This window comes from Myotis daubentonii, chromosome 1, assembly GCF_963259705.1.
Source record: "Myotis daubentonii chromosome 1, mMyoDau2.1, whole genome shotgun sequence".
NCBI classification, from domain to species: Eukaryota; Metazoa; Chordata; class Mammalia; order Chiroptera; family Vespertilionidae; genus Myotis; species Myotis daubentonii.
In genome coordinates, this window is record NC_081840.1 from 59,139,338 (window position 1) to 59,163,597 (window position 24,260).

General features: G+C 36.5%; 1 protein-coding gene and 1 pseudogene across 1 annotated transcript in view; both read left to right on the forward strand.

Moving 5' to 3' along the window:
• The window catches only part of FAM227B (family with sequence similarity 227 member B), a 213,718-nt gene that overhangs the window by 16,644 nt on the left and 172,814 nt on the right, over nucleotides 1-24,260 (forward strand). Inside the window, exons 4-8 of the mRNA XM_059702029.1 lie at nucleotides 3,973-4,204; nucleotides 5,894-5,961; nucleotides 16,788-16,823; nucleotides 17,491-17,595; nucleotides 21,722-21,820. Coding sequence (XP_059558012.1) covers nucleotides 3,973-4,204; nucleotides 5,894-5,961; nucleotides 16,788-16,823; nucleotides 17,491-17,595; nucleotides 21,722-21,820 — 540 coding nt within the window. The remainder of the gene's footprint in view (nucleotides 1-3,972; nucleotides 4,205-5,893; nucleotides 5,962-16,787; nucleotides 16,824-17,490; nucleotides 17,596-21,721; nucleotides 21,821-24,260) is intronic.
• On the forward strand, nucleotides 11,987-13,951 carry LOC132227868 (tigger transposable element-derived protein 1-like; annotated as a pseudogene).

Below are 24,260 nucleotides of genomic sequence, written 5' to 3' on the forward strand. Positions count from 1 at the left end.
TGAATACCTATTGTGTATCAGGCACATAGACATTTAGAATAGATCAGTGAATCAAAACAAGCAAAGATCCCTGCCTTCATGAAGTTGTCATTTTTTATTTTTTTTATTTTTTTAATATTTTTTAATTAAAATATTACATATGTGTCCTTATCCCCACCCCCCGCTCATGTCCTCACCGCCCCCCCCCCCCATTGTCCGTGTCCATTGGTTAGGCCTATATGCTTGCATATAAGTCCTTTGGTTGATCTCTCCCCCTTACCCTCACCCTCCCCTACCTTCCCTCCAAGGCCCGACAGTCCAATCAATTCCTCTCTGTCTCTGGATCAGTCCTTACCATTTGCCACAGCATGGATGGAACTGGAGAGCATTATGCTAAGTGAAATAAGCCAGTCAATGAAGGAAATATACCACATGATCTCACTCATTTGTGGAATATAATGATCAACATACACTGATGAACAAGGACTGTCATTCTTTTTTAATTGTGGCATATTATAAACAAGTGAATAAAACAAAAGAGAAATTGAAATATATTCTAAATCACTTATGGCTAAGCCTGTCTCTGTTTAATTTTTCTAAAATATAAAAGCAAAGGTATGTATTTTTATAGTTGTGTAGTGGTTAAAATCAGAGGCTCTGGGGTCAGATTGCCAGGTTGCCTATGTTTAAATCCCAGCTCTGCTACTAATTAGCATTTAGTACAGTACCTGGAACTTCCATGTCAGCTTTTAGTTTCTTATACTTTACTAGGGGCCAGTGCATGAAATTTGTGCACGGGTAGGGTCCCTAGGCCTGGCCGGCAATCAGGGCTGATCTGTGGGGCGACCTGCGGGGTGATCAAGGGCCCCCGCTAGCACCCGCCTTGGCTAGCCTTGGGTCTGCGGGTTGGGGGCAGCTTCTGCGTTAAGCGTCTGCCCTCTGGGATCAGTGCATGTCATAGTGACCAGTCGTTCTACAGGTTGTTCCACCCTTTGGTCAATTTGCATAATTGGCTTTTATTATATAGGATGCTTTGTCATTTCCTACATCATCAAAAGCCCTCTCATTTTGGTCAATTTCCACTATCTCTATCTTTCTTTTATAATTTTAATATTTTATACCTTCTACTCCTCTTTCCTCTCCTTTGTTATAGTTCTGTGTACTTTCTTACCTTCAATCATTTCTCTTCTCATTTCTCTATTGACCAATTCCCACATTCTTTTCTTGTCTCTCCCCCTTCATCAACATTCTGTTTCTATTTTGTTTTTTAAAAAATATTTTTACATTTTTATGGCATCCTTTTGTTCCACTAATGTTGCATCATTATCATTTCTAGTATTTATTCTATTCATTCATTTAATGATTTTTATTAACTACCTACTATTTGCCAGGGAATATTCTGGACACTGAAGATACAACAATGAGCAAAAAAGATAAATATTCCTGCCCTTGTGAAATTTACCTCCTGCCTGCATCTATACTATCACAACTTTGTAGTCCTTTTCAGTTATTTAGGTACTGAAGAGTTGGTTTAACTCTTTCCTTATATACTTATCAGAGTTGACCTTCCCTGCTGTTATTCATTATTCTTTTTTCTGCTTTCATGTGATTTCTACCTGGTAGTGCTTGTCTTAGGACATCAGTGTCAAATTTTGTTAATAGGGCTGCTAGGTTTGTAATACAGGCTGGAGAATACTTAGATCCCTACTGGATCTTTTGCAGGAGATCAAAGGTGCTTTACTATAGAGAGAATAATTATTTCTTTTCCATTCTCTTTATTCAGGGAATAGCTGTTTTATTTATTTATTCATTCATCCATCCATCCATTTAGATGACTCGAGTGATATGAGAGAACTATATTTTCAAAAGTGGTTGCCATTCTAAATTGACCATGTTTGTCTCCAGGGATTGTACCCTATGATCATATCTTATTCTTCTGAGATCTTTGTATAATTTGACACAATAACCAGGTGGCTGAGTGTATTCTTTAAAACATGTTTGTAAGATTTTAGAGGGTGTACTTATGTATCTGAGTAATATTTTTTATTCCAAAATGGCAGAAAGACCTAGATCTCTCTGGGAAAGTTTTCAGATATTGAAAGCTGGGTATTATTTATCTACTTGTTATTGTTAGAGAGCACCATTCATAAAGATATGATGATGACTGTAGTGGGTTTTTATTTTTCTACTTATAAAGAGCTGAAACTTATTTCTCACAGTTTTGGAGGCTGGGATACAAGATCAAGGCACCAGCAGATTTAGAATCTAGTACAAAACTGGCTTCCTGGTTCACACACACAGCCTTCTTGTTGTGATCTCATATGGTAGAAGAGATGAGCAAGTTCTTTGGAGCTTCTTTTATAAGGGAACTAATATGGACCATGAAGGCTTCACCCTCATGACCTACTCAACTCCCAAAAGCTCCACCATCTAATACCATCACTTTTAGGGTTAGGATTTCAACATACAAATTTTAGGGTGACACAAACATTCAGACCATAACAGAAGGCATCAATTCTAGTGTCCAATAAACATAGGAAAAAGGGGGACAACTTGCCTCCAGGTTTGGGGCATCAGTAAGAACTGTAGCAGAGTGTGTACATCATTAAATTTTAGAGTTCAGTGGGCTTTGAAAGGTCTAATTAGTCATCATATCATCCACTACCCTGGCCCTAACACTAATCCCTTTAGTGTTAGTGGCTTTTATAGGCTTTTAAAGAAAGAAAAAGGGAAGTGGAATGGACCAAGGCAAGTTTAAAATTCCTGATCTGGAGATTTCAGATTTATTCCCATTTAGCTAAATTTCCAGAATATTTTACCAAAATTTATTAAAGAGTTTTATATCATACAAGTACCAGAACTCATCCTCTTACTTACAAACCCTTAATTATTTTGGCTAAATTTCTTTGTTTTGTTATCATTGATTATATTGAAAGATAATCTTTTATTTGGCTTGCAAATGTTAATATTGTGATTCCCCTTCTATTCCTATTATTTTTTCCTCTCTTTTCTTCCTCTCCTCCCCTTCTTGAGTAGTTTAGTCCTAAAGCCATTTGGGGGCCAAAACAAGGCAGGCATCCAAATTGGCAGGGGAGATAGGGATTCACTGTGATAATGTCGAGCAAGCTGTCTGAAGTCAACCACAGTGAGGAGAGTGTCCATGTTACACCATATGTGTCAGAGTCCCAGGGAATGAGGATGATATCTACATGTAGCCAGGGCAAGGGATGAAGGGTGATTTCAGGAGGTGGGAGGTAGGCTATGGCCTGATATGGGAAGTCAGAACCCAAGTGGAGGTAAGGAAGGTATCCCTATAGAAGGGGCAGCCTGGCAAGAGGTGTCAGAGCCTGAGCAGGATGAGAAGGGCATCCAGTAGAGAAGAAACTATCAGTACATAGAAGAGATGGGTTAGTGATCATCTGAGAAGATAGATAAAATAAATACATATATTAAAGATAATGGCAGCTAGGTTTTTTATTGTTGGAGATGATAATTATAACATGGAAAGAGAGAAAATAGAATGTTTGAAAATGGAATTAGGAATACCAGTATGAGTTCATGATTTTAAGTACACAGGAAAGACTGAGGAGCTAAAGACATCTGAAGAAAAATGTAATGTGTAATACTACACTAGATCCTTTTGCTATAAAGTGCATTATTGGTTAAGTTGATGAAACTTGAATAGAATCTGAGGATTAGCTAGGAGACATTGTATCAATACCAATTTCCTGAGTCTGATGATTAATTTTGTTATATAGAATAATGTATTTGTTTTTAGGAAATACACACTAAAGTATTCAAGGATGGTAGATAAGCAACTTATTTTCAAATGATTTAGGACAAAAAGTTTTTATGAAGCATTTGAAACTTCTAAAGTTTATGAATGTTTCAAGAATTTTAAAGAATACATTTAATAAAAAATAATGCTGTGTAATAAAATCTCAATTTTAGCTAATTGATTTAAGTTGTATTGGATAACATTTTTTTTTGCAGGATTATTGGCCAGGGGAAATCATCTTTGGAGATCAAGATAAATGGGCATGCATACTGAAGAAAATAAAAGAAGATAGTTCATTTGCTTCAATTTATACACACCTCTGGGAAAATGTCCCTCGAAGACATGGTGCAGTCAGGATCATGGAGGCAAGATTACAGGAATGTTCAATTCTTTTGAAAAACCATGCCTCTAAAATTCTTGAGTGGGAAAATATAATTTCTCAGAAAGGTAAACTGTATTTTTGTATGAGTAGAGCAATGGTCAGTTGTGTGTGTGTATGTGTATCTATGTCTGTCGGTCTGTCTCTGTGTGCAATCTCATAAATAATGAAATCCTAAGGTATAAAATATCTAAAAAACATAATAATAAATTTATTTTATTTTATACCTCTTTCTTTCCATATGGTCCAGTACAGAATTTTAGTTGAACATGAACATGTGGATTTAAAGAAAGTATTGCTAGGACAAAAACTCAAATAGCTGTGAACTTTGTTAAGCTGGAACAGGGGTAGCCAAATATCAGGGAAACACGATGGATTGTATAAACTGATACTGGTAACAGAGATAAGCGAGCCAGCAAGAGTCAGGTTATAAGAACATAAATACCTAAAACCCAAAGTAAAAGGGGTGAGAGTGGATTTACATGAGCTAGTTTAGCTTGTAGGAAGGTAGTGTTTAGTATTCAGAACTGAATAGCTACAGACTGGGTAAAAAGCATATCTGCTAGGAATGTTACTTCTTAAAATTAACATTTTTACTTCTCTTAAGTATTTGTATAACTTTTTTATTATCTAATTAACACTTTCAGTAACTAAAAGATTTTAGATACTAATTGTGATACTTGTCCTATTTTTTATTTAATGGGCAAACTTGTTCATGGGTAAGCCTTAAAAATGCTGATATTAGTTATACTTAGAAAGTATTTTCAATGTATTAAATAAATTTAATTAGTCATATTATTTAGATATTTAATATTCTTTTATGGACCTCTATTTTTCAAATTTTGAGAATGTGTTTAAATACACTATTATTAAGTTTTATTTTAAATTTTCTTATTTAATTTTGTATTTTTAATATAAAATATTTTGAACCATATATGTGTGTGTAATATATATATATATATATAGAGAGAGAGAGAGAGAGAATATATATATGTATATATAGAGAGAGAGAGAGAGAAAGTACACATGTGTACTTTAAAAACTAATTGTATGTATATTAATTATTCTCAATATGTACATATCAAAGTTTGACTCAAGTCCAGGTTAACTAACTTCAGTGCCCCTAGCCCAGCTGTGGGCAAACTACGGCCTGCGGGCCGGATCCGGCCCGTTTGAAATGAATAAAACTATTGAAAAAAAAGACCGTACCCTTTTATGTAATGATGTTTACTTTGAATTTATATTAGTTCACACAAACACTCCATCCATGCTTTTGTTCCGGCCCTCCGGTCCAGTTTAAGAACCTGTTGTGCCCCGCGAGTCAAAAAGTTTGCCCACCCCTGCCCTAGAGTCTTTCACTGGGCCATGTTTCAAAGTCCTGTTCCTACTGGAATTTAAGGTGACCATGAAACTACAATGCAAGTGATTGAACTATTTAAACAACATGAACTTGATCAGTAAGAAGAAATTGATGTAAGACTTTAGATATAGGAGTAAGTGCAAAAGACATACTAATTGGAGCATGACATTTCTGTAAAACAAAGGAAACAGAAGAAATAATAGTAATCTACTCATTCAACAGCGTTTGTATATCTAGCATTATGCTTATCAAAATAGCTAGTTGATCCCGTTGAATAGTTTTATATATATTTTATTTAAAGTACTTACATCTTTTTCATTTTTAAAGGAGATCTACATGTGTATACACATACACACAAGTACACATATATATGTTGTGAATTCTTGTTTTTTTAAAGGTACTCCTGGAAAATTGGAAAAATATGAGGCATTTCTAAAGAATCACCATAAGAAAAAGATGATAATGGTACGGTATTTGTTTTCATTCTTGAAAAATTATATTTCCACAGAAAATATAATCACTGTAATTGCATAGATAACTTTTTGAAATTTTCTTATATCTTTTTATCATCTACCTATCTCTGTATTTTTAAAATATCTGGACTCATTTTCTTTACACACATAATATCAAAGTGTTGGCATGTTCATATCACTAGAAGTGATTTTTAAAATGTATATATTTCATCCTCTTATTATTTAATAATTTATGTTCTATACTTAGTGCAGGTCCCATATCAGTTCTCTTCTATAGAAAAAATTAAGAATTCCTTTTACCAAACATTCAAAGAAGAACTAACACCTATCCTTCTGAAATTATTCCAAAAAACTCAGGTGGAGGGAAGACTCCCAAGATCATTAGGCCAGCATTATCCTAATTCCAACACCACATAAGGATACTATAAAGAAATAAAATTACAGGCCAATATCCCTGATGAACATAGATGCCAAAACCCTCAACATAATATTAGCAAACCAGATCCAACAATTCATTAAAAAGATCATACACTATGATCAAGTGGGCTTTATTCCAGGTATGCAAGGTAGGTACAATAGCAACAAATCAATAAACATGATACACTACATAAACAAAATGAAGGATAAAAATCACATGATCATATCAATAGATGCAGAAAAAGCATTTGATAAAATCTGGCACCTATTTGTGATAAAAAACTCTCAACAAAATATAGAGCGCACATACATCATAATAAAGACCATATATGACAGCCCACAGCCAACATTATACAATGAGCAAAAACTAAAAGCTTTTTCTTAAGATTAGGAACAATATAAGGATGTCTATTTTCACCACTCTTATTAAACATAGTACTGAAAGTCCTAGCCACAGCAGTCAGACAAGAAGAAATAAATGGAATCCAAATTGGAAAGGATGAAGTAAAACTGCCATTATTTGCAGGTGACATGTTACTGTATATAGAGAACCCTAAAGATTTCACAAAGAAACTATGAGGACTGATCAGTGAATTCAGTAAAGTAGCAAGATACAAAATAAATATCCAGAAATCAGTTGCATTTTTACACACCAACAATGAAGTATCAGAAATGGAAACTAAGAAAACAGTTTCATTTCCAGTTTCATCCAAAAAATTAAATGCCTTAGAATAAACTTAACCAGGAATGTAAAAGGCCTGTAAATTATAAGACAATAAAGAAACAAACTGAAGATACAAATAAGTGGAAGCATATACCATGTTCATGGGTAGGAAGAATTAACCTAATTAAAATACTCATATTAACCTATAGATTCAATACCATTTCCTGTCAAGATACCAATGGCATATTTCATATAACTAGAACAGATAATCCAATAATTTATATGGAACCACAAAAGACCCCGAGTAGCACAGAAATCTTGAGAAAAAACGAAGTTGGAGGAATCACTCTACCTGATACCAAACTATACTACAACGCCATAATAATCAAAACAGCATGGTACTGGCATAAAAAACAGACATATAGATCAATGGAACAGAATAGAAAGCCCAGAAATAAATCCATGCTTTTATGGTCAATTAATATTCAGCAGTGGAGGCAAGAACATACAGTGGGGTAAAGATAGTTTATTCAATAAATGGTGTTGGGAAAATTAGGTACCTGCAGAAAAATGAAACTAGACCCCTTCTTACACCATACACAAGAGTAAACTCAGAATGGATTAAAGACTTAAATGTTAGACTTGAAACCATAAAAATTCTAGAAGGAAACATAGGCAGTAAAATCTCGGGCATTTCTCATAGCAATATCTTTTCTGATATGTCTTCTCAGGCAAGGGAAACAAAATTAAAAAGAAACAAATGAGACTACATAAAACTAAAATGTTTTTGCACAGCAAATGAAACCAACAAAATGAAACGATAATCCATTGAAATGGGAGAACATATTCATTAATATATCTGTTAGGGATTAATATCCAAGATTTATAAAGAACTTATAAAGCTCAACACCCAAAAAAAAAATTAATCCAATTAAAAAATGGGCAAAGGACCTTAATAGATATTTCTCCAAAGAGGATATATAAATAGTCAACAGACATATGAAAAGATGCTCAGCATCACTAATCATCAGAGAATGCAAATTAAAACCACAATGAGATACCACCTCACATCTGTCAGAATGGCTATCATCAATAAATCCACAAACAAGTGTTGGCAAGGATGGAGAGAAAAGGGAACCCTCATGCATTGTTGGTGGGAATGGAGACTGGTGCTGCCACTGTGGAAAACTTAAAAATAACCCAGTGATTCCACTTCCGGTAATATATCCCAAGAAATCCCAAACACTGATTCAAAAGAATAGATGCACCCCTAGTATGTTCATTGCAGCATTATTTACAACTAGAGGCCCAGTGTACAAAATTCATGCACTGGGGGGGGGAGGGGTTCCTCAGCCCAGGCTGCACCCTCTCACAGTCCAGGACCCCTTACCCCTTACCACTCGCCTTCTCACTGCTCCTTAGCACTGCTGTGGAGGCAGGAGAGGGTCCCACCACTGCTGCCGAGCTCACCAGCCATGAGTCCAGCTTCTGTGGGAGCACACTGATTAACAGGGGGCTCCTGCATTGAGTGTTTGGCTCCCGGTGGTCAGTGCACATCATAGTGACTGGTTGTTCTGGTCATTTCACCTTAACGGTCACTTAGGCTTTTATTATATAGATATCCAAGATTTGGGAGCAGCCCAAGTGCCCATCAGTAGATGAGGAGATACAAAAAAATCAGTGATACATTTACACAATGGAATACTACTCAACTGTAAAAATGAAGGAAATCTTACCTTTTGCAACAGCATGCAGTGAGCTGGAGAATATTATGTTAAGTGAAATAAGCCAGTCAAAGGAAAACAAATACCATATGACTTTACTTATATGTTGAATCTGATGAACAAAATAAACAAAATAGAAACAGACTCAATAGATGTAGAAAACAGACTGACAGCCGTTGAGAGTAGGGGTGGTGTACTGCGGAAAAAAGGTGAAGGGATTAAGCAAAAAAACAAACTCATAGACACAGATAACAGTATGGTGATTACCAGGGGAAAAGGAGCGTGGGAGCGATAGAAGAGGGTAAAGGGGCAATAAATGGTGACATAAGGAGACTTGACTGGGTGGTGAACACATAATACAGTAGACAGATGATTGCATTATAGACTTGTACACCTATAATTTGTTAAGAGATGTTACCCCAATAAGTTCAATTAAAAAAAAGTTAAGAATTCTTTGTATTACCTTCAGAATTGCTTTATCATTTAAAAAATCTCTTTGAGATTTTGAGTAGAATCATAACTGGCTTTTAATTACTATTAGAAATTTTGTCCTTTTCAAAAATACATTTAAAGTTATATAATGTTAAAACTATAAAGACTTAAAGCGCCACCACTAGTCTCTCCACCTTAGTAAATGTTAATTTTTAAATTTCAAAATTACTTTGTTTTCCTGATTATTACTAAGGTAGTCATTTTTTAAAGTTAAAAGAAATAGATAAGCACTAAAAAGATAAAGAATTCTAATTTTATTATTTATAGATAAATTACATATATCTCACTATTTAATTGTCACTTTGATTTCTCTTTAATTTAAAATTTTAGAAAAATTTGATTAACATACTTATAATGAAGTAAATGTATTATGGAATTTTTTTATTAATAAATATTTTTCTACAGTATTTAAAAAATAAATGAATGTAATTGCCCTTTTTCTGGATTCTCAGATTTACTGTGCTTTATTCATTATTATTTACAAAGCTGCTGTGACTATATTTAGAGCTAAAGACTGTGCTTGCCCATGAGTATTAAGATAAATTTCTAGATGCCCTGACAGTTTGGCTCAGGGGATAGAGCGTCAGCCTGAGTACTGAAGGGTCCTGGGTTCGATTCCAGTCAGGGGCATGTATCTGGGTTGTTGGCACATCCCCAGTGGGAGGTGTGTGGGAGGCAGCTAACCGATGTTCCTCTCTCATCGATGTTTCTAGCTCTCTATCCCTCTCCCTTACTCTCTGTAAAAAAATCAATAATATATATATATATTATATAAAATTTATATAATATAAATATATATATATATAATCAACACTAATAAAAGAGAAAAATGGTAATTGGCGTACAAGCTACCCTTTTCATTGGCTAATCAGGGCTATATGCAAATTAACTGACAACTAAGATTGGCAGTTAACTGCCAACAAGATGGCAGTTAATTTGCATATGTAGGCACAATGCAGGGAGGCGAAAGGGAAAGCAGGAAGAAGCCCCCAGCCACTGACAGTGATCGGAAACCCAGCGGGGAGCTAAGAGCTGGGGGGCAGGGCAAAGGCGGCCCTGGGGCCGCCTTTGCCCTGCCCCCCAGCCATGATCGGAGAATCAGGTGCCTTTTCTGCCCTGGCCAGTGATAGCAGGAAGTAGGGGTGGAGCCAGCGATGGGAGCTGGGCACGGTCGAAGCTGGCAGTCCCGGGAGCTAGGGGTCCCTTGCCTGGGCCTAAAGTGAAGCCCACGATCATGGGGCCGCTGCAGCTGCGGGTCCCCGCTGCCCGGGCTGGACGCCTCAGCCAGAGGCGTCCTGCAGGGGCAGGGGCAGAGCCCGCGCGATCGCAGCGCCCCCCGCTGCCACTGCAGGTCCCCGCTGCCCGGGCTGGACGCCTAGGCCAGAGGCGTCAGGCCTGGGCAAGGGGCCGATCCTGTGATTGGAGGGTGATGGGGGTCAACACCTGAGGGCTCCCAGTATGTGAGAGGGGGCAGGCTGGGCTGAGGGACACTCCCCCACACACACACCCAGTGCATGAATTTTGTGCACCGGGCCCCTAGTATATATATAAATTTCTAGAAGTGGAGACACACGGGAGAAGAAATCTAAGTTTTATGACACATGTTAACAAATTGTTCTCTAGAAAAGTAGTACCAATTTATATTTGTAACAATAAAATTTGTGATCAATCTCACCCATTTTCTTGCCAACATTTTATATTATATATTTAAGTGTTTGCAGAGTTGATAGATATAATGTTATCAACTTCATACATTTTACTAATAATGTTGATTTTTTAAAGTTTTTATTCATCTTTGTGTTTCTATTATTGTGAGTTGCTTATTTATGAACTTTTGCCATTTTAGCTGTCCTTTTTTTATTTCTAAGAGCTCTTTATACTTTAAAAATATTAATCCTTCTCAGTAATACATGTTGTATATATTTATACCACTTCATTGCCTTTTAATTGAAAAGTATTTTTTACTACATAGAACTATATTTTCATGAATCTATAATTTTCTATTGAAATTTTCTGCCTTCAGTGCCATAATATTTAAGAAGGCTTTCTTCATCACACAGTCAACATAATATTTACCTTTGTTCTTTTATATTATTCTTACATATTTGTGTCTTTAATCTTTTAATCCATTAAGTGTTTATTTTTGTGTAAGGGAGTAAAACATAAGGACCTTATTTTAGCTTCACCAGTAAATCTGTGTGATTTTCTTCATATAAGTTCTACACACACTGTTAAATTTACTTTTGGATATCTTAATTTTTTTATTAATAATGTTGATGAGATTGTTTTTCCATTATATTATCAAGGTGAATTATTGCTAGCATATAGAAAATTATATTGGCATATGGACATTATTCAACATTGTTTTTCACTTTGTCTCTGACTCAGAATTCTAGTAGTACTTTGTTATTAAGTATAATTTTTAAAGGTTTAGATAGCTATCCTTTTTTCAGATTAATGAAATTTATTTTTATTTTTAGTTTATTAAATATAGATAGCTGTGGATGTAGATGTATATTAGGTATACAGGCACACCTTGTTTTACTGCACTTTGTTCTATTGAGCTTTGTAAATACAGAGCGGGGCAAAAGTAGGTTTACAGTTGTGAGTACACGAATTTATTCTTGTTATTATTTATTAATTATTCTATTATTTTTCATATGAAAAATTCTAAACCTACTTTTGCCTCACTCTATGTTGTGTTTTTCACAAATTGAAGGTCTGTGGTAACCCTGCATGAAGCAAGTCTATCAGTGCCATTTTCCAACATATTTGCTCACTTCAGGAGTCTGTGTCACATTTTCTAACTGTTGCAATATTTCAGACTCCTACTCTCATATTTTTTATAGTGATCTGTGACTAATGATCTCTGTTACTATTGTAATACACTTTGGGGCTTCACGAACCATGCCCATGTGAAAACAAAATTAATTGATAAATGTGTATTTTTGACTGCTCCACTGACAGGCCATTCCTCTCTCCCTCTCCAAGGCCTTCCTATTTCCTAAGACACAACAATATTGAAATTAGGCCAGTTCATAACCCCATAATAGCCTCTACGTGTTCAAGTGAGAAAAAAAGTTGCATGTCTTCCACTTTAAGTCCAAAGTCAGAAATAATTAAGCTTAATGAAGAAAGCATGTCGAAAGCTGAGATAAGCTAGAAACTAGGCCTCTTGCACCAAACAGTTAGCCAAGCTGTGAATACAAAGGAAACCTCTTGAGGAAAGTTAAAAATACTATTCCAGTGAACACACAAGTGATAAGAAAGCAAAACAGCCTTATGCTAATCTGCAGAAAGGTTTAGTGGTCTGTATAGAAGATCAAACCAGCCACAACATTTCCTTAAGCCAAAACCTAATCCAGAGCAAGGCTCTACCTCGCATCAGTTCTAGGAAGCCTGAGAGAGGTGAGGAAGATGCAGAAGAAAAATTTGAAGCTAGCAGAGGTTGGTTTATGAGTTTTAAGGAAACAGGCTATCTCCATAAGATAAAAGTGCACAGTAAAGCAGCAAGTGCAGGTGTAGAAGCTGCAGCAAGTTATCTAGGAGGTCTAGCTAAGACAGGCTGACTTCTTACTAGGGGCTAATGCAGCTGGTGACTTCAAGTTGAAGCCAGTACTCAGTCACCATTCTGAAAATCCTGGGGCCCTTAAGAATTATACTAAATCTACTCTGCCTGTGTTCTGTAAGTGGAATAACAAAGCCTGGATGACATCTATCTAAAACATGGCTTACCGAATACTTTAAGACCACTGTTGAGACTTACTGCTCAGAAAGAGACCTACTGCTCAGAAAAAGATTCCTTTCAAAATATTACTACTCACTAACAATGCACACGGTCACTCAGTAGTTCTGAGAGAGATGTACAAGATTAATGTTATTTTCATGCCTCCTAACATAACATCCCTTCTGCAGCCCATGGATCAAAGAGTAATTTTGACTCTCAAGTCTTAAGAAATGCATTTTGCACAGTTATATCTGCCATAAGTAGTCATTTCTCTGATGGATCTGGGCAAAGTAAATTGAAGACCTTCTGGAAAGGACTCACAGGTCTAGATGCCATTAAGAACATTTTTAATTTATGGGAAGAGGTCAAAATATGAACATTAACAGGAATTTGGGAGAAGTTGATTCCAACACTCCTGGGTGACGTTGAGGTGTTCAAAACTTCAGTGGAAGGAGTAACTGCCGATGTAGAAATAACAAGAGAGCTAAAAGTAGTAGTGGAGCCTGAAGATTTGACTGAATTGCAACCATCTCATGACAACACTTTAATGAATGAGGAACTGATTTTTATGGATGAGCAAAGAGAGTTGTTTTTTGAGATGGAATCTATTGCTGGTAGAGATGCTGTGAAGATTGTTGAAATAACCAAAGATTTAGAGTCGTACAGAAATGTAGTCGATGAAGCGGCAGCAGGGTTTGAGAGGATTGACTCCTATTCTACTGTGGGCAAAATGCTATCAAACAGCATCTCATGCTACAAAGACAGTGCTTGTGAAAGGAAGAGTCAGTCCATGCTGCAAACCTCATTGTTGTCTCATTTTGAGAAATTGCTACAGCCACACCCACTTTCAGCAACAGCCACCCTGATCAGTCAGCAGTCTTAAACATTGAGACGAGAACCTCCCACCAGCAAAGATTATAACTCCCTGAAGGCTTGGATGATGGTTAGCAATTTTTAGCAATAAAGTACTTTAAGATATGTACATTATTTTAGACATAATACTATTATATATTTAATAGACTACAGTATAGTGTAAACATAACTTTTACATACACTAGGAAACCAAAAAATTTGTGTGACTCACTTTATTGTGATATTTGTTTTAATGTGGTTGTCTGGAGTTGAACCCATAATATCTCCAAGGCATGCCTGTAGATTAGATATAGATAGGTATCCCTTTGCTCAAAAACTTGAAAAAAATCTCCATGTTTTGAAGCAGAGAGGAAAATAATTCACTGTGGTGAATAGCAAAGCTACTTTCAGCTTTAATCTGTGAATATGGCATTTTATATTAATAGCTTTTTAAAAGTTGAACCATTTTTATAATCTTAGGATATACTATTTAATCTGTGTTTCATAAGATACGATTATCTCTTTTGGCTTTGTTATCAAAATTATACTAACCTCAGAAAATGAGTTAGTTAGCTTTCTCTTTCTTTCCATTCTATATCTAGCTTGTGGAATATTGAGATATCACTTGTTCCTTGTATGTTTAGTAAAAGTTGCCTGTGAACTTTTATTGATCTTTTAATATTTATATGTTGCAGAGGGTAATAGTTAGGTTGGTAGAAATGCTGTGTGGGAAAAAAAAAGAACGCACTCACTGTTTACCAAGACAGTTAAGTTAAATTTCAATTTTCTAATATAACAAATGCCTATGTATTTTGACATCATAGCTATGAATACAATGCAGTTACATATTTCATTTGAAAATAAAACTTAAGGAGAACTGTGTTAATATTACTTGGCACCTCCAGAAATCATAAAAACAAATGCTGTGTGGAAGCCAACAGGTTCCATAAATAACTTTGGTAGATTGTCAAAGCATAATACTGAATGGAAAAAAAGCAATATACCAAAAGGATATGTACAGTTGATATCATTTCTCTAAATTTTAAAAATGCACAGAAATGTCTATATTTTGTACATACACACATATATACATATGTGTGTAAAAGTATTTTAATGAAATGGAAGGGATACAAACAAGACAAATAATAATGACTATCTCAAGAAAGAGGAACACATGAATATAACTAGAAATCATTGTGAAAGCAAATCCAAACTTTTATTATGTATATTTATATATAAACTTTGTATATTCTCTTTAAAATAGTTTTAAGCAATACTAAAATATCAGCGGTAATCCTTTCTAGATTGTGGGGGCATAGGAATACTGGTAATTATGGTATTCATTATAATTTCTGTGTTTTTTAATTTTTTTAAATTTCTGACTTGATAAAAGATGGCTTTCAGAATCTATTGAAATGATCTTAAGATGAAGTATACTAACAAAAGTTTTAATAATTATTTAATTGTTAAATATGTTATATCGGGGTTTTTAATCAAGATGTTAGCATGTGTTATTTATATTTTTGTGGTATCTTTCCCAGACTATATGATCAACACCTTGTTTTGTTATTACTCTGCTCTTTAAAAATGTCCAGTGTTTCTTTGCTCCCTGCAGAATAAAGCCAGGTCTTTGAGATTAACATTAACATCTTTCTAAATTTGACCCCTATCTTTATTGACCAGATGTATATGAAGCTCTCAAGCATACAGCATTCATTATTTGTTTTTAAATATATTTTTATTTATTTCAGAGAGAGCGATAGAAACATCAATGATGAGAGAGAGAGTCGTTGATTGGCTGCCTCCTGCATGTCCCCTACTGGGGATTTAGCCCACAACCCAGGCATGTGCCCTTGATCAGAATTGAACCCAGGAAACTTCATTCCACAGGCCAACTCTATATCCACTGAGCCAGACTGGCGAGGGATATGGCCTTTTTTTTTTTTTTTTTTTTTTTTTTTACCATAATTGATTTTACTTTCCCTAGTCATTCTTTTTTATTCCTTTGCACACTTTTTAAAATGCCAATAATGTAATTATCTTAGCAATCTTCTGGTAGCAATCTGTTGTTATCCTTTTAAGTGTGTTTTCTATGTCATCTCCTCTACAATAATATGTATTCTATAGTGTGTGTATGTGTAAAAATTGCATGTAAGATTAGGTATTCCTGGAGGAAGTAAGGATATAGAAATTAGTAAACAATCTATCAACATGTCTAGATGGTCAAAAAATAATGTATATAAAAGGCTACTTAATCTCTGTAAAGTAATATGGTAAACGTGGAGATAAGCCACATAGATGCTCCTTCAAGGGAGGACCTGTTGCTCTAGCTGCTAGGAGCGCTGTTAGGGCACTGACAGCCCCTTTAGGGATTGCCTCACCTATACGGAACTCACGAGGACAAGCTCTTTCCGGAACCACCCACATCCAATGGCTGATCAAGTTGGATGCAGAAAGAAGTGGCTATTTCAACCCAAAGCAGGACAACTATGATGGGTCCTTTCAGCTTTCGAGCCCTTCTTAGGATTATTGGAGTCTGTTAGACTTGCATCATAGCTGACTTCTCCATCTTTCCAACCTTGCCTCTCCCTTGCCTTCCATAGATAATGAACCCAAGGCCCTCCCAATAAATATTCTGAACACTAACTCCACCTCAGAGTCTGTTTGCAATGAATCCAAACTGCAGTAAGTAGTTTGTTTGCATTTCTGATATAGCCCTTATCTCTTTGTGTTCTGTTTATATATATATGTACCTTATTCCACTCTTGAACTCTGAGTAGCTCTGAGGGTAAGGGCCATTTTGTATTCTTAGCATCTAACACAGCCACAGCATTCTAAGCTTCAGCAGGAGATCCACACACATGCATTAACTGAGCAAGTTTATCAAATATAAAAATTCTTTTATTTAGGATTTTAAAGATTTTATTTTAAATGTTTTCCAGCTTTCCGATGAAATGGAAACAGCGAAGAATATAGAGGTATTTAAAATTTCTGTTTTTTTATATTATGTATCAATGAATTATGTGGAGGCAAAAGAATGTTTGTAAAAACAGATTTGGCTATAGAGATAGGGATAGTAGGAGAGAGTTGGGAACAGATATAGAAGTTTTCTTTTAAAAAAATTGAAAATATATTTTTATTGACTTCAGAGAGGAAGGGAGAGGGAGAGAGAGATAGAAACATCAATGATGAGGGAGAATCATTGATCGGCTGCCTCCTGTGCACCCCATACTGGGGATTGAGCCTCAGTATGCGCCCTAACCAGAAATTGAAGGAAATCGAACTGTAACCTCCTGGTTCATAGGTCTGTGATCAACCACTGAGCCACGCTGGCCAGGCAAAAGCTTTCTTTTCCTGCTTAGTCCATTTTCTTATGTGTAGTTAAAATTCTTGATCATTTGATCAATTCTTAATCAATTTAGTTATGCAATATTATTTCCTTTTGCTTTTGGATTTGGCATGTGACTATATCAGGGTCTTAATTTCAGAGAAACAGATAGTATGAAGATTTTGCTTAGGTGGAATAAATATTCTTCAATTTTCATAAAAAGTAAAATAATTGACAATTAAGTATTTGTCTCCTACTAAGACTACCAATTGAAAAGAGTGAAGTAATTACTGTTGTGTGATATTTCCTCTTTCTAGGGTTGCAACTTTGCAGGATTCAAAACAAATGAGCTTTCTCAACTACCCAGACACTTGGATGCTGAACGAATTTATCTCTTTGTTTTAAAAGCTCATAACTTTGATGTATGTAAATATTATTTTATTTTTGTATGATAAGTTTGGAGATTATTATTTAATGAATCAGACCTTTATTTAAACATCTGACAAATTAGATGTTTAAGCAAGGTTTAATCCTTTGAGTATTAAGTCTGGCAGGAAAGACTAGTGATGATTTACATCCTGATCACCTGAAGATAATGTATTAGACTCTGTGTTCCTGCCTCAGGGGCCTGCGGTTGCTAGTGTGCATTGGCTTAGCATGTGCAGGAGAGGTTGTAGAGAAAGGAGAACCCTCATTCACTGCTGGTGGGACTGTAGACTGATTCAGCCACTATGGAAAACAGTAAGGTAGTTCCTCAAAAAATTGACTCAAGTTACCATATGACCCAGCAATCCCTCTTCTGGGAATCTACCCAAAAATCTTGCAAACATTATATATGCACCCCTACGTTCATTGTAGCACTGTTCACAGTGGCCAAGACATAGAAACAACCAGTGTCTTTCAATAGATGATTGGATAAAGAAGATGTGGTACATAGATACTATGGAATACTACTTAGCCATAAGAAAAGATGAAATACTGCCAAATGCAATAATATGGATGGACCTTGAGGATATTATGCCAAGTGAAATAAGTCAGGCAGAAAAAGCTGAAGCACCAAATGATTTCACTCATATATGGGATATAAAACTGAAACTCATAGGTACAGACAACAAAATAGTGGTTACCAGAGGGAAGGGAGTTTGGAGGATTGTAAGGGGTAAAGGCAGCCAAACATATGGTGGTGGAAAATTATTTTACTTTGGGTGATGGGCACACAATGCAATATACAGATCATGTATCATAGAAATCTACACTTGAAACCTATATAAGCTTATTAACCAATGTTAACCCAATACGTTTAATTAAAAAGAAAACAAAAAAAAGAAATGCTTATAATAACTTACAAAGATTGAACTTATGGATTTGAAACTCAGAAACAGAAGGTTAAAGAGCTACTGTTTTATGCCCTTTATTTCAGTGGGAATTCACTGAAATAACTGAATTCCCCTTACCTCATCCAAACACATTCCTGTACATACAGGCACAGATTAAATTTCTTGATGAACAAAAGTATATCTTAGCCCCTGTATCACACTGAGCAGAACCTTGGCTAGAGATGATGCTCAGTAAAAATTTTATTGAATTGAATTGTGAATAAAGGGCCTATACTGGTAACATAGTTAAAAGGAGAAAGCAGAGTCGCAAGCATACTTACATACACAGATAGAAATTCGAGAGAACATAGAAGTAATTTTTTCCAACCTGAGTCAATTTAGGAGAAAAAGTTCCAAGTCAGATAATCTGTAGGTTTTAAAATATATTATTTACTGGGACTGGAATCAAAAAAGTATCACAAATGTCGAAGGGGGTGGTGTTGAGAAGGTGAGAACCATTTCGTTTTTAAGCTGGGTTTGGGTTTGTTTTCTTTTCCCAATTTTCAATTTTGAGTGGTTTTTGACTATTGATATATTTTAAAGAATTTGGAATTTTCCTGGAAAAAAAGGAAGTTAGCGATAATGAACTTAACCAAAATTAAGACTAAGATCAATCATACAATTAACTTACAGTAAAAAGCATCTTTGCTTGAACTATGCAAATAATTTAAGCAAAAATATTCATCTTTCCCTCATATTTCAATTTTCTACTTTTTCTTTATGTACTTTACATATGTTCTTTGTAATTAAGAAGTACCAAATCTAAGATGATGCTGTTACCAATGTAAGTGAAAGAGAAGTGCCCCCACAGAATTTGTGATAAATAATAATCTCCGCATAAAAGTTTGCACGATCTGTTTTGTTGTTGTTGTTGTTGTTGTTGTTGTTGTTATAGACTTGTACTTGAGGAACAAGAATTTATATCTATGTATTTCATTAAAAGAAATCTTAAACTCTACTGAATCTGGCATTTAAAAACTTTTAGTTGAATAAGATAAAATGATCTATTGAATATACCTCTTTAAACCAAGATTTATAATTTGTAATAGTCATGGTAAATAGACTTAACTTTATGTGACAATTTAGATCCATTGCTTAAAGAAATCTCTATGTTTAGGTAAGGTGTAGAGTTATAATGGGGTTGATTGGGATAGAAGTCCATGATTGGTGACATCTGTCTTCATTGTAAAAGAGAACTGGTAGCATATCTTGAATTTTCGCTATTCTTGATCTATCCTACACTATAATTTCCATATGTCCTAGCCACGTGGTTGTCAAACTGCGGCTCACGAGCCACATGCAGCTCTTTGGCCCCTTGAGTGAGCTCTTCCACAAAATACCACGCTTGCACGCACATACAGTGTGATTGAAACTTCATGGCCCATGCGCAGAAGTCGGTTTTCAGCCTGGGCGAGTCTATTTTGAAGAAGTACTGTTGATATTTGGCTCTGTTGACTAATGAGTTTGCTGACCACTGTCCTAGCCAAATGTGATTATTGAAATGTTGCTAATATTACAGATGAATTTTTAAATTATATTTTAATTAATTTATATATAAATTAAAAACTAATACTTGATTCAGTTATCAAAAAACTTTTGATTATGTTTGAAACAAAATTATAACCATGTATTTTATGAAGTCTAAATATTGATCTAGTATGTATGATGAAAATTTGGTGTTCAAATTGAGATGTGCTATAAGTATAAATTATACAGTATATTTCAAAGGCCTAGTACCAAAAAAGATTGTAAAATATTTAATTAATATATTTTATTTTTTAATTTCTTCATTGATTAAGTTATTACACATGTGTCCTTATCCCCACATTACCTCCCATCCCCCCACTCATGCCCTCAACCCCCTGTTGTCTGTGTCCATTGGATAGGCCTATATGCTTGCATATAAGTCCTTTGGTTGATCTCTCCACTTACCCCCACATTCCCCTACCTACCCTCTGAGGTTTGACAGTCTGATCGATGCTTCTATGTCTCTGGATCTGTTTTTGTTTATCAGCTTATGTTGTTCATTATATTCTATAAATGAGTGAGATTATGTGATATTTATCTTTCTCTGATTGGCTTATTTCACTTAGCATAATGCTCTCCAATTCCATCCATGCTGTTGCAAATGGAAAGAACTCCTTTATTTACCGCAGCATAGTATTCCATTGTGTAGATATACCACTGTTTTTTAATCCACTCATCTGCTGATGGGCACTTCGGCTGTTTCCAGATCTTAGCTATGGTGAATTGTGCTGCTATGAACATAGGGGTGCATATATCCTTTCTAATGTAGTCCCATTTGTTTATTTTCTCTTTAGTTTCCATTGCCCTAGGAGCAGTATCAGTGAAGAAATTGCTTCATCATATACCTGAGATTTTGCTGCCTGTGGATTCATCTAGTATTTTTATGGTTTCCCATCTTATGTTTAAGTCCTTTATCCATTTTGAGTTTATTTTTGTGTATGGTGTAAGTTGGTGGTCTAGTTTCATTTTTTTTGCATGTATCTGTCCAATTTTCTCAACACCATTTATTGAAGAGGCTGTCTTGACTCCATTGTATGTTCATGCCTCCTTTGTCAAATATTAATTGAGCATAGTGGTTTGGGTAGATTTCTCGGTTCTCTATTCTATTCCATTGATCTATATGTCTGTTCTTGTGCCAGTACCAAGCTGTTTTGAGAGCAGTGACTTTGTAATACAGCTTGATATCTGGTATTGAGATACCACCTACTTTGTTCTTCATTCTCAGGATTGCTGCAGCTATTCGGGGTCTTTTTTTATTCCAGATCAATTTTTGGAAAGTTCGTTCTAGGTCTGTGAAATATGCTGTTGCTATTTAATGGGGAGTGCATTGAATCTATAGATTGCTTTGGATAGTATGGACATCTTGATGATGTTGATTCTACCAATCCATGAACATGGTATGTTCTACAATTAATATATTTTAAATCAGATGATAACATTTTAAATATATATATAGTTGGTTAGATGTGATTAAATTTATTTCACCTTTTACTTTTTACTATTTTAAGGTGGCTACTTGGAAATTTAATATCACAATAGAGCTCTAGATTACATTTATATTGAACACATACTCTTTACAAAGCCTATTTAATTAACATGTTTTATAATGTATTTTAATTTTATCCCCATCTGTCTTTTTTTGTAGGAAAAACTTTTTAAACTCTGGAGGATTTATTTTCTCTCAGAAGCCTCTATTGCTGTCTTGCATGATTCCTTTTGGTGGTGGTTTCTACATAAATTTAAGGTATAATGATATTTTAAAAAATTTCCTTTTTAGGTTGATTTGCAGCATAATTCTTTTTTCAGTAGAGGTCGCATTGGTACAAAAAATTTTTTTCTGGATCCTTTCACAGAGCTTGGTTTTTTAGTCTTCCACACATGTAAGAAATCCTGTTTGAAATAAAGAGTTCTTTCACAGAATTAAGACTTTAATATGGATTTCAAGGAACCTGGGTCTTCATTTAATCAGAAAAAGATTAGTGAAATCAAATATAGTGAATAATAAAGTTGTAGCTTTATTTAATATTATCATTTGTTTATAAACAATAAATAAGAAGCCCACTGCAAGTCAGTGACATTGAAGGAGGTCTTCATTTGGGAACCATTCTGCAGATCAGATGGAGAGAGGGTCCTCAGTTGTTTTAAAAGGGTTGACTCTGATTAGGATTAAAGAGAGAAAGAGGTGGGTATCTGGGAAAAAATAAGAGAATGGATGTAAGCAGCTCATAAATCTTACTTTAGAAAATACATGAACCTAGAAAAGGTGGTGAATATAAATGAGTGCTGTGTAGCCTCTGGATCTGGAAGAATGGAAGATAGAGCAACGCAGGGCATTGCAGTCTAAGCATTAAGAAGGTGTGCCACCCCATCAAGGACACCTACCTTTCCCCAGCTCAAGTTACCCCCAGAAAACTGTCGATGGATCCTCACAGAAATTTCATACCATGAATAAATGGGTGTTACCAATCCTATCTAATAAAACAGAAACATGGTAATTGGCGTACGACCGCTACCCTTTTCATTGGCTAATCAGCGAGATATGCAAATTAGTCAACAGCCAAGATGGCGGCTAATTTGCATATGTCAGCCCCAAGCCTCAGACTGAGGCTTTAGGCTGGGGCCTGGGCGGAGCCATCTAGCAATCATTGATGGCGGCAGCGGAGGGGAACCAGGCGGAGCCAGCCAGCTATGCTTGATGGCAGCAGCGGCAGGAAGCTGGGGGTGCTCGGGCCCAAGCCTAAAGCCTCCGCCAGAGGCTTTAGGCTTGGGCCGGTCCAGCCCGCCAGGGATCCTTGATGGCAGTTGCAGCGGGGAACCGGGACGGAGCCAGCCAGCGATCGGTGGCGGGGAGCTGGGGGTGCCCCGGTCCAGGCCTAAAGCCTTGGCCAGAGGCTTTAGGCTTGGGCCGGGGAGGAGCCAGCCAGCGATTGTTGATGGTGGCAGTGGCGGGGAGCTGGGGGTGCCCCGGCCCAGGGCTAATGACTCTCCAGAGGCTTTAGGCCCGGCAGGGGCCATACTGGCAATTGGTGTGAACTACAGAGGAAACACCTTTTCTGACTGCTGATTGGCTAAGCTCCCTGTGGTCACTGGTAATATTCTTAGTAACTTGGGTAATGAGAGTCCAAATAGGTGATCTAGGGTTTTTCCACCTCACTCCTGGAGAAAAAAAGGAAGGTCTGCTGCTGGAGGGTTAAGAAATGTCATATCCTGCCCTAGCTGGTTTGGTTCAGTGGGTAATGCCTCAGCCTGCCCAATGCAGATTCTGGGTTCAATTCTGACCAAGGGCATGTACCTAGGTTGCAGGCTCCTCCCTGGCCCGGGCCCAGGTCAGGGCTCATGCAGGAGGCAACCAATCAAAGTGTTCCTCTCACTTTGATGTTTCTCTCTGTCTTTCCCTTTCTCTTCCACATTCTCTAAAAATCAATGGAAACATATCCTCAGGTGAGGAGAAGGAAGGAAGGGAGGGAGGGAGGGAGGGAGGGAGGGAGGGAGGGAGGGAGGGAGGGAGGGAGGGGGAGGGAGGGAGGGAGGGAGGGAGGGAGGGAGGAAGGAAGGAAGGAAGGAAGGAAGGAAGGAAGGAAGGAAGGAAGGAAGGAAGGAAGGAAGGAAGGAAGGAAAGGAGATGGAAGGATGGATGGATGGATTTTTTCATGGTAAAGGAACTGGAGTCCATGTTGATGAAAACATCTTGGTGGCTGCCCTGACTGGCAGTGGCTGCAACAGTGTGGTGATGGGGCTGCGGCCTTCCCCTGATCAGCCTGGTTGACTCCCACAAAGGGAGGCCAGACTGTGGCTTAGGCCCACTCCCCAAGGGGAGCAGGGAGCAGGTAGTAGGACATCCCCTAGGGCTCCCAGTATGTGATAGGGGGCAAGCTGGGCTGAGGGACCGCCCCCCCCTGCCAGTGCACAAATTTTTGTGCACCGGGCCTCTAGTTTTATTTTATATATAAAGTACTCGAGTAGTGCTTTAATGTAATTCTAGGTAAGAGTATTTCTGATATTGTTAGGAGCTGAATGAGGCACAGGAAGTGACATATCAATTCTACAAAGGTCATTACCTAGGGAAATTTGTGGAATCAGGAGAGTTTCATTATCTTAAGTTTCTCTTCTAGATCTGGATCCCGAATTTATGTTTTCCCATGATAACAGAGAGAAACCTTACTTTCCCACTAAATCTGTTAAGA